We start from the raw sequence: 11,005 nt of genomic DNA on the forward strand, positions 1-11,005 counted from the left end.
GTGGACAGTTGCCTCTTTCTTTTACATATATATATATTTTTAACTTTTGGACAAGAGGATTACCATCCAAAATTGGAGCCGCAAGTTGGAACTGGGCTGAAGCCTGGTGTTGGGCATTTCCATCCACGCAGTGGCTCTTGGTTCCGGCAAGTTCTGCCACTCACTTCCCCTCTTTGCATCTATGACCATATATTGCGTTTGGAAGATTGACTTTTTAAGATTCCTTCTCTACTTCCCTTAACTTCCAATCTAAAAATAAATGGGAGAACAGATGAGAGTGAAATTGCAGAGAATTGTTCTCATCCATAATGTAACTCTCTATTTAGGAACGAGCGTAGAGAGTGTAATTTCATGTTCATTTTGAGACATCTAAGCCAGTTTGGGGGATCACGGTCTGCTGCTGGGGAAGGAGGTGCAATTTGTCTGGGTCTGAATAAACTTCCCTTGTGCTAACTACCAGAACAGAGGCGGCCCAGGAGGGCAGAGGGCTCTGACATGAGGGCTTAGTTTCCGTTCCTCCAGCCTCCTCCAGGGCACCTGCTTTTAGAAGTAGCTAAAGATGCAGCTTGGTAGACATTCTTGTGTGAAGATCACAGCCAGGATAGCAGTTCCAGTAGTCCCATCCAAACATCTGTATCTCTTCTTTTTTGAAGATACAGTGACAGCTCTTGACCACATGCTGTGGGTTCTAATCTCATGCCTTCCCACTGTAGTTACGGTGAGAGGTGAGACAAGCCACTTATAACTCTTGGCTGGGAAATAATGACATTCCCTCATTTCATATTCATTTTTTTCTTTTTTTAGATTTATGTAATTCAGATTTATATGAGGGTACGAATGTTCTGATTACGTTGTTTTTACTTCTAAGGTGAAGTTTAAGTTGTAGTTAAGCCCTTCACCCAGGAGATGTGTTGTCATTTCATATTCTTATTTAAAAGATGACATAATTCCCCACCAAATGATGAAACAGTGCGAATGGCTGCCAACGACATGCTGGAACGGATCCCCTTGTGTGCAGAGAATAGGAGACACCTGGCTCAGCTCTCGTGCAGTGTGTCTGATATTTGGGGCTCATTTTCTGTTTCCAAAGGCCAGGGGTTAATTAATGCAAGGACCGACCTTATGAGAGACGTGTTATGGCCCGCAGATCTGAGGAGCTGACCCAGAACAGCTGTATGGCCGGCAGGAAGGAACACAGGCTATATTAACATTAGGGGACTAGAAATGTACTTAGGAAAGTATACATCCATTTATTAGAGTAGTGACACAGAGTCCTAAATTTTAAATGTCTTTGGCATGAGGAGGTAAGGGATCTAAGAAAAAAAAAAAAGAAAGAAAGAAAAGGAAGCAGAATTAATTTAATTGACTGTATTATTTCTTTAGAAGTTTTAGTGGCTGGCAAACATGTTGAACAGTTTTCAGTAATCAATTTTGACCCCTTCAAAATGAAGATACTTAGGATCCAAGTTTGGTGCAGTGATACCTACTTTGGGCCAGGCATGGTGGCTCATGCCTGTATTCCTACCACTTTGGGAGGCTGAGGCAGGTGCATTGCTTCAGCTCAGGAGTTTAAGACCAGCCTGAGCAAGAGCGAGACCACATCTCTAGTAAAAAGAGAAAAATTAGCTGAGTATTGTGGTGGGCACCTGTAGTCCCAGCTACTCAGAGGCTGAAGCAGGACGATTGCTTGAGCCCAGGAATTTGAGCTTACTGTGAGCTATGATGCCATGGCACTTCACCCTGGGCAAGAAAGGAAGTCTCTGTCTCTAAAAAATAAGAACCAAAACAAAACCCTACTCTGGAGCAATTTTTATATAAACTGTGTTGAATTCACAAGTCCCTAAAGTTGCTCAGTGGAACTGCTCACGCTGACAGGGCTGGCGATATATTTCATCCAATACTAGAGATTTCCTGGGTATGAGCACCTGCCAATTCCAAGTAAGGTGCCAGGAACACGTGGGCACCCCAGCCTGTGGTCTAGCCGGAGAAGAGAGCACTGGTTCCTGTGTGGTGCAGGAAGGGCCTTATTAGAAACCGCATTCATTCAGCTGGCTGCCCCCCACTCTCTCTTCCCTGTGGCAGGATTACTGGGCCCCTGCTAGAGTCTGGGCATGCTGCCGGGGGCCAGGTATTCAACTAGAGATGCCCCAAAGTGCTCATCCCTCATGGCACTGCCTGCACAGAGGGATCAGCCTCACAGACAAGGTGGCCTGGGAGACAGCTTCTGACTCAGGACTGTTTGCCAAGAGGAGGCCGAAGTGAGTTTTAGGCAGAGAAATTATTGCTTTCCAGACATTGAGCTGTGAAAATGCGAGCTGTGTTTGGGGACTGTTCTGTTCACTGGGGTAGAGTTTGGGGCTTGTGAGTATCAGCATCAGAATAAGGCTTTCTCAGAACTTTTCATGTTTGGAAGATGAACCCGAAGCCTGGGTGCTTCAGGAATCCACCCACGCTCACAGAAGCAGTTAGAGGAAGACCTGGGATCAGAGTGATGGCCAGGCATGGAGAGTGGGCAGGAAGCCAGCAGCTGCCAGTGGGTGCACCTCCTCTCCGCATGGCCGCTCCTCAGACGCACCTCTAAGAGCTACAGCCACCTGTCCAGGCAGTGGACAGCTGTCCTGTGCCCCAGTAGCTTTCGAAAGGCCACTCCCTTATTTCACAGACAAAGGTAAAGATTGGGCCTGCCGTGTGACATTGAGATATAGCAGTAAGTGCGTTTATCAGGCATCATCAGGGGTCATGGGACATGAGGAAGAAGTGACAGACCTAACTGCTCCCTTTCTGCACACTCGGCCGGAAACGTCAGGCCTGTGTACAATATTGTGCATGGCCATTGTGGCAAAGGACACATATTCACTGTGACTTGGACCTCTCTGGCACCCCTGTGTTCTAATCCATTCAAGTGAAGTGTATTTCAGTGCCCTATGAATTAACAAATACTTTGGCAATACCACTTATCTCTCTAGATTGAACTATAGGTTTAACCACAGTGCCAGTTCAAGCAATGTTCCATTTACCTTCCCAAATCTAAATATCTCAGAAATTGGGTGTTCATCCAGAGAGACATGTGTTATCGTGGGGTAGGGGAAGTATGTCACTAATGTCAGCCACAGTTACATTGGTGTTAAAAAGGCGTTGATGGAACTAGGTGATGGAACTCAGGATGCAGGATAGAATATTACACAGCCTTAGAAAAGACGGGCATCCTGACACTTGGGACGTGGATGAACTGAGAGGCTGCTGAGCTGAGAGTGATGAGACAGGCACGGAAAAACAGGTAGTGCCTGATCTCACTTTGTGTGAGATCTAAAAACGTTCATCTCTTAGAAGCAGAGGGTCGAATGGTAACCAGGAGCTGGAGGAGAGTGGGTAGGAAAAGGGGACAAGTTGCTCAAAAGATAGTAAGTTTTAGTTAGATGGGAGCCATACTGTGACCCAGTGCACAGCAGGGTGACCACAGTTAATGGCAGTGTATTATCTGTTTCAAAATTGTTAAGAGAGTAGATTTTAAATTACATGAGGAGCTGGAAGTGTCTGTAAGCTTGGCTTAATCCCACAATGTGTAGGTATGTGGTAACGTCCCATTGTAGCCCACAAATGTATACAATTGTTACTTGTCGATTAAAAAGGAAAAAGATACTGTCTTTATTTGTTGTGTGTGTGTATATGTGTAAATTTTTTTCTCAAAGATGATATTGTTTTCAAGCTGGGTGGATTCATATTAATCACCATATAGGGAGAGAAGGACAGAATACAAACAGAAGTCCACATACGGATGGCTTTCCATCACCTTTCCTCCTCCCGAGATGAGTCCCTGGAGGGTGTTTCAGTGACATGATACTTCAGTGGCTGATCCACGGGAGGTGACAATAACCTCCTTCCCAGAGACACTCGGGACACTTACTTTTCTGTGAATAGCAGCCGCCATCCTGGGCCAGTGAAGTCTGATAGTGAATTTTCAAAGGGCCGTGCACAGAGGCAGCAGGTGGGCGGTCATCACGATGGCTGTGCACAGACTGACCTGGCCTGGGCTTCTCTTGTCCTGCAGGAACTCTGACCGGCCGTTCCTGCTGTTTCTGTCTTACCTGCACGTGCACACGGCCCTCTTCGCCTCCCGGGACTTTGCCGGCAGAAGTCAGCACGGAGCATACGGGGACGCTGTTGAGGAGCTGGACTGGAGTGTGGGTACGTGTGCCTTCAGGGGGCTTGTCGGGTGGCCAAGGCCATGCTCCTTCTGTCCTCTTTCCTGTGAATTTCTACGGTGTTCCCGAAGCCTCTTTAAAGACCAAATGTGTGTGTGTTTTTAAAGGGAACGCCAAACTGAAACTCACCCCCTCCCTACACTGGTCACCTCCTTACGTTGACCTAATTTCCATAGACCGGACTTGCACCACATGTGCATATCAGAACAGGCCTGGTTCCGTATGGTGACCACCTCTGTGTGTCGCCCAGTTTGTTGATCACCTTACAGAGGTTCTACTATATTTTAAAAGGTAAACAGGATACAAAAAGCACCTTTAGCCCTACATGGGTGTTTGCAGTAGCCGGTAGCTACATTCTGGGAGGTCTGAATTCGTGGGTTGGTGCTGGAGGGAGATTCATGGGGAAAAGGAGTCTGAGCCTGGTCATTCAGCAGTCAGAGACGTGACGGGTTTGCGGTGCAGAATAGCTGCAGGGGGCTCAGAGCATCTCAGAGCCACACTCACAACCCCATCTGAGGACTGCAGAGACTTTATTGAGTCCTTTCTCCCCTCTTCTGGCCCAGCAACTCTGTTTCTGAGAAATCCATGTCTGGCATTTCTCCTATCAGGGGTCCTTAAACTTTTTAAACAGGGGGCCAGTTCACTGTCCCTCAGAGCGTTGGAGGGCTGGACTGCAGGCCCTGGGACAAGTCCGCTGCTAAGCAGGACAGACAGTGGTGGCAAAAACACCCGGCAAGCCGGATAAATGTCCTAGGCGGGCTGCATGTGGCCCACGGGCCGTAGTTTGAGGACGCCTGCCTAGATAGTGGAAAGGCTGCCTTGTTGAGGCTCTGTTTACCAGTAAGTCCCCCGTGTGCATGTGAGGTAATCTTCACACACCTTCCTTTCCCTTTGCTCAGCACAGCAATCTCAGGCCAACCCCTTTGAGTACAGGGAAGGCCGTAGCGTGTGGGTTACCAAAGGGAGTGGAAAATCAGCAACTCTGAACTCCGGAATCTCAGGCTTTTCTCGTGATATTCCCTGCCGTTTTGCTAGGTCCATTTGGACAGCATCAGACAGAGGAGTGGTAATGGTGGCCAAATGCCAGCAGTCAACTGGCCTGCTTCAGATTTTCATGACACACAATATCAATTTACCCTCTGTAACTTGGAAAAAAAAAGAAAAACTATATGAAAAAGAATGAAAAGGTTTTCATGCCTTTCTTCATCTTCCCTTTCTCTCTCTCATCCTTCCTTCCTTTTCTTTTTGGGCACTAAATTGATAGTTTCTAAGTTTTTCATCCGGGCATTTTGGAAATCCAGTCATTGCCAGCGTTGCCGTTGTTGGTTTGTATTCAGCAGGAAATTGATTGCAGGGATGGTCATCGTCTTTGGGGACTGTTAGAACAAGTAGGTTCTGTCTTGTTTTAATCACGAAAAGAGAAGCAAGAAGACTTGAATCTTGGCCTAGTGCTCGTAGCTCAGTGGTTACAGCGCCGACCACATGCACCAAGGCTGGAGGGTTCGAACCTGGCCCGGGCCAGCTAAACAACAATGACAACTGCAACAACAACAACAAAAGTAGCTGGGCGTTGTGGTGCACACCTGTAGTCCCAGCTTCTTGGAAGGCTGAGACAAGAGAATCGCTTAAGTCCAAGAGTTTGAGGTTGCTGTGAGCCGTATTGCCACCGCACTCTACCCAGTGTGACATAGTGAGACTCTGTCTCAAAAAAAAGACTTGGCTTGTCTTCCACCTTTTAGATCTTTCTTTCATTGTCTCTGTGAAGTTGGGAGATGTCTTAAATCTCTGAGATGTTGTGACCTTGATTATAGAGTGCAGTAGAGCTAAGTGCAACTTCTTGGTTTCTGTTTTTTCTAGTGGTGTGTGGCTTTATAATGTAACAAGACTGAATGTCACTTACAACACTAAGAAAAACAAAACCCACATCCTTCTCCCTGATAAGATAGATAAGAAGAATGCACCATGCTTAGGGCTTTCACATGTATGAAGACATGCCTTGTCCTTCCTTCATGTATTGTTTCCTTTCTGAAATGCTGCGTGTAAATCTGTTTACATATTTCACATCTTAGTGGTATAGGTCAGCAGACTGTTTTGTAGTATAAATCAGTAGAATTTTGTTTTTTGCAGTTTTTGGCCAGGGCTGGGTTTGAAACTACCACCTCCGGCATACGGGGCCAGCGCCCTACTCCTTTGAGCCACAGGCACCGCCCCAGTAGATTTTTTTTTTTATCTTTTTAATGAGTGTTCTGTTTAATGCATCAGATTTCTGACACAATTCTCAGACTTCTTCTGGCAAACAGACAACTTCATGCTGCATGATCACACCTGTTGATTTAATTCCATTTCATTACAATGGCACAAATGCCTCTTCGGACGCATTAAAAATCATAACTGCCAGCGTTATCTTCCTACTTCTTCCCTCTAGAATATTTAGAGTATTTTTCAATCTTTGACACCTGCATTAGACCCTGATATAATATTTATAGATGATTGTGTTCTTTTTTATTTTTTTTTGCCAAAAGATAAAATCCTTGCCCTAGGCATCACATTAATTTTTAAGGAAGCTTTTGTTTCATAAATCCAATACATCTGAGTGTTTTGAGAAACATTTCCTTCTTCCCAAGAAAGGCCTTTTCATTATTACACAGAAACACTCTGGATAATAATGTAATAAAATTAAAAGGGGATATCTGCTTGCAAAGACATGCTCCCGACAGAAAGGACAGCTGAGACGGAAGCATCGGAGTGCACCAGGGTGGGGCACATGTCCCTCATTCAGAGAGTTTACTGCTGAAACCTGAGGGTGCCATCATTTCCAGGGAGCATCCCTTTCTCCTTGGCAGGCTCCTCTGTGCCTGGAAAGGCAAATTTGCAACAAAGAGACTATTGCATAAATTGTACACTGTGCCTAACTCCACCCCACGCTATGGCGGCCTCCTGCCTCATTCTTAGTGGGCTTATTCTTAGAGGGCTCTGCTTTTTATCATTTCCATCCTGGAGAAAGGTTGACACCACAGGGATGATGTGAGAGCTGCAGGGGGCCTTTGCGATAAAGCCACACAGGGGCCTTGAAACTCCTACAGATGCAGTGTTGTTGTGCAAATCTGAAGGAGGGCAACTCTTTCTCCGAGATCACAGTGACTGCCATGGGGAGCTTTCCCACACCTGGCCCTGCAGTCACGTACGTGGCCTCCTTTAGTGCCACCTGTCGTCTGTGCTGTGGGCAGCACCTTTATCAGCCTGTGGAGGTGAGGCTGGGGAAGGTTGAGAACCACACCGCGGGTTACGGAATGCACCATGGAGGTTGATAACCACACCGCAGGTTACAGAATGCACCATGGAGGAACAGGTGTGGAGATGCAGCTTCTCCGCCCAGAGGCTGGTGTCTACACTGCCTGATTCTTCTCCTTTTGAGTGACAAGCAAGGTGGCATCATCACCATTGTGCTGCCTAGGAACAAGGCCCACTGCACAGTCACGTTTCCTGGATGCCAACTGTGTGCCTAATTGTTTTGGTGGGAGGGATGCAATCATGATAAGATGCTTGGCTTAAGGGAATGAGGCTACAGAGTGACTTAAGAATCTCACAGGAGCTCTTAGGGTGCAGGGCAGACTGAGGAACAGCCCTAGCAGGTGCAGGGGAAGTGCCCTGTGGACCAAGGGAGGGTGGGAAGGTGGGCGTATGCAGAGGGTGGGTGCAACCAGACACACCTACAGTGGATCCTGCTGGGCAGTCCTGCTGCTGTTGCAAAGTCTGATTTACAGTCCAGCTAGTTCTGAAACAGGCGGGCCTTGGGGAGGAGCAAATGTGTAAAATCACATCTGCTTTCAAATGCACAGCAAACATCTTTTGGGGGGTGTCATTGTACCTGTTTTTCTTGTATTGGAAAGAGGCTGACATTTACCACAGATCTGCTGGTGCATGGTGGGTGGGAGGGAGCCGGTGGCGGGAAGGATGGAGTTCTCCCCAGTGGTGTCTTATCTGAAGGCCCAGTCTATGAGGTGGAATTTGCATGCAATTAGCGTTTACTTAGAGCCCCCTGTGCTGTTAATAGAAAAATGGAAAGGAGTCAGAAATCAGTCCTGCTCAGGATGAGACTAGCAAACGCTGTCCTCTTATGAAAAGAAGAGAAATGCCGGCAGAGAGCAATCAGGTGGACAGCCAAACAAATCTCTGGCTTTGGGTCAGACCTGCCTCCAATGGAGAACAAAACAAAACAAAAATCCTGCCCCTGCTGAGGTTGGAATCAATCAGATGGTTTTTTTTTTTTTTTTTTTTTTTTTTGAGACAGAGCCTCAAGCTGTCCCCCTGGGCAGAGTGCCGTGGCATTACAGCTCACAGCAACCTCCAACTCCTGGGCTCAAGCGAGTCTCCTGCCTCCGCCTCCCAAGTAGCTGGGACCACAGGCGCCCGCCACAACGCCCGGCTATTTTTTGGTTGCAGCTGCCATTGTTGTTTGGCGGGTCCGGGCTGGGGATTCGAACCTGCCACCTTAGGTGTACGTGGCTGGCGCCTTAGCCGGTAGAGCTATAGGCGCCGAGCCTATCAGATGGTTTTTGTGACATTCTCTCTTTAAAACAAGCACAGTGGAAGAAACGCCAGCACGTTGGATTTCCTGAGTCTGGTGTTGAGTTGGCCACAATCTCAGGATTAACCATAACCCCACCTCTAACCCTAATCTGTCGTATCTGTTTTAGGGCCAGCTGTATTCAAGAGGGAAAGGGCAGTTTTTAAGCCACTGTGTTAGTCCACATGTTTAACAAGCTCCCTTTCAAGAGTTCTGTGCACTGATACAACTCAGGTGTCGCCGTATCACTGGGCACAGTGCTTTACTGTGCATTTCGAGCCAGACTTTGCTCTGAGGCTCACAGTTGCCAACAGGCAAAGAAACAGAGTTTTCTTTGTTGCCACCCCACATAGCTCAGCCTCACAAGGCAGCCTTCCGTCTCCCTGATTTCTTCTGCTATCCCCGCCTAGGGGGCTCTGGAGCGTGCCACCACCTGTGAGCACACAGAACCCACCTAGAGAAAGAATGAGGGATGCATTCTTGAAGGGTGATCTCAGGGATTGGCACAGGATGCCTCCATCCTTACCACTCCAGAGGTGTAGTCAGTTGCCCGCCACTCAACACAGCAGCAAGGTCTTTGCACCCAGCCCCTGTCAGGATCGAAGAAGGACTTAAGGGTCTCAGGACTTCAACAATAAAAGTGCAGCCGCTGGGGAGCCTTGGGTAATGTTCTAAGCCCTTCAAAGATACGGCATAATTCTAACCAGGGGCTGGCTTAACAGACCTGGTTCTAATGGATTATTCTTTCCATAACAGGCTCTTTCCAGAACTAAAGTAGTTGTGGGAGAATGGACAACAGGACGCAATGTGGAACTCTTCACTTAAAGGCTCACTCACTTGGGCCACAGTGTTCTGGTTTAGTTTACGTAGAAGACACTGATTTTTAGATTTATACAGACAGGGAACATGGTAGGTCCTTAACAAGGACTTTGTATATGTGAAATTTTGGAGAATAGGTGCTAAATATTTTCAAGGCAATATCCAGAGTGCCAAGGAAGGATAGGAGCACAGTCGTGATGGAGGCTGTCCTGGCTGTCTCCTGTCGATAGAGGTAAAGGTCCAACCGTGCGTGTGGAATAAGATGACCCTGCAAGAATGTTTAAGGCAGCAGGAGGAATTTATGGCCCACAATTTCTATGTAAATCCAGGATCAGAGTTCAGAAATCAACCTCATGTCTCTACTTATCAAAAACTGTAAGACGAGGATTGGTGCCCATAGCTCAGGGGTTAGGGGACCAGCCACATACACCAGGGCTGGCAGGTTCAAACCTGGCCCAGGCCTGCTAAACAACAATGACAACTACAAAAACAACAAAAAATAGCCTGGTGTGGTGGCAGGTGCCTGTAGTCCCAGCTACTTGGGAGGCTGAGGCAAGAGAATCACTTAAGCACAAGAGTTTGAAGTTGCTGTGAGCTGTGACACCGCAGTACTCTACTGAGGGGGACATAGTAAGACTTTGTCTCAAAAAAACACAAAAACAAAAAACTGTGAGACTTAAAAAAGCAACATCCAAGTTCTCTTTATGTGTGTGCTCCGTGCAGAATGTAGCTTGAACTGCCAGCCTGTGTTGCCCTTGGATTCAATGCATCACTTGTCTGTGTTAAGTTTCTTGAATCTTTCTTTCTTTCTTTCTTTCTTTCTTTCATTTATTTATTTTTATCAATGGGACCTTCTTGAAATATGAAAATGACATGCTTACTTCTGGTGTACACTGAGAAAGATGGGTCTGCCAGAACGTTCAAAGGAAGGCCAAAATGGGAAGAAGTCCCCCCACCCCCTCTTGCAAAGAAAACTAGTGGGATCAGGGAATTGAGGCATAAAGAGCATTTCAAGGAAGGAAGCTGGACACCAGTGAGTACCTGAGAGATGACAGGAAGAGGCGGAAAGAGACACGAGGGTGGAGCTTCCATAAAGTTTAGGATGGTAGTGGATGGCAGATAGGGTCGGTGAGCTTGGATGATGCTTTTAAGAGGAACGGAGGGATTTGCACCAAGGGATGGCTGATAGGGCTGTGTCTGAGGTCAGCTCTGCTCTGAACTGGATGTTGGCAGCAGTGTGTGGAATTGTGTGAGGTGATGTTGGCATCAGTGTGTGGAATTGTGTGAGGTGATGTTGGCATCAGTGTGTGGAATTGTGTGAGGTGATGTTGGCATCAGTGTGTGGAATTGTGTGATGTTGGCATCAGTGTGTGGAATTGTGTGGTGTGATGTTGGCATCAGTGTGTGGAATTGTGTG

General features: G+C 47.1%; 1 protein-coding gene across 1 annotated transcript in view; it reads left to right on the plus strand.

Annotated features, from left to right (window-relative positions):
• STS (steroid sulfatase) overlaps nt 1-11,005 on the plus strand; it is a 103,422-nt gene that overhangs the window by 36,479 nt on the left and 55,938 nt on the right. Inside the window, exon 6 of the mRNA XM_012807170.2 lies at nt 4,049-4,185. Coding sequence (XP_012662624.1) covers nt 4,049-4,185 — 137 coding nt within the window. The remainder of the gene's footprint in view (nt 1-4,048; nt 4,186-11,005) is intronic.

Source organism: Otolemur garnettii, unplaced genomic scaffold, assembly GCF_000181295.1.
Source record: "Otolemur garnettii isolate 467f Iridium unplaced genomic scaffold, OtoGar3 scaffold00065, whole genome shotgun sequence".
NCBI lineage: Eukaryota > Metazoa > Chordata > Mammalia > Primates > Galagidae > Otolemur > Otolemur garnettii.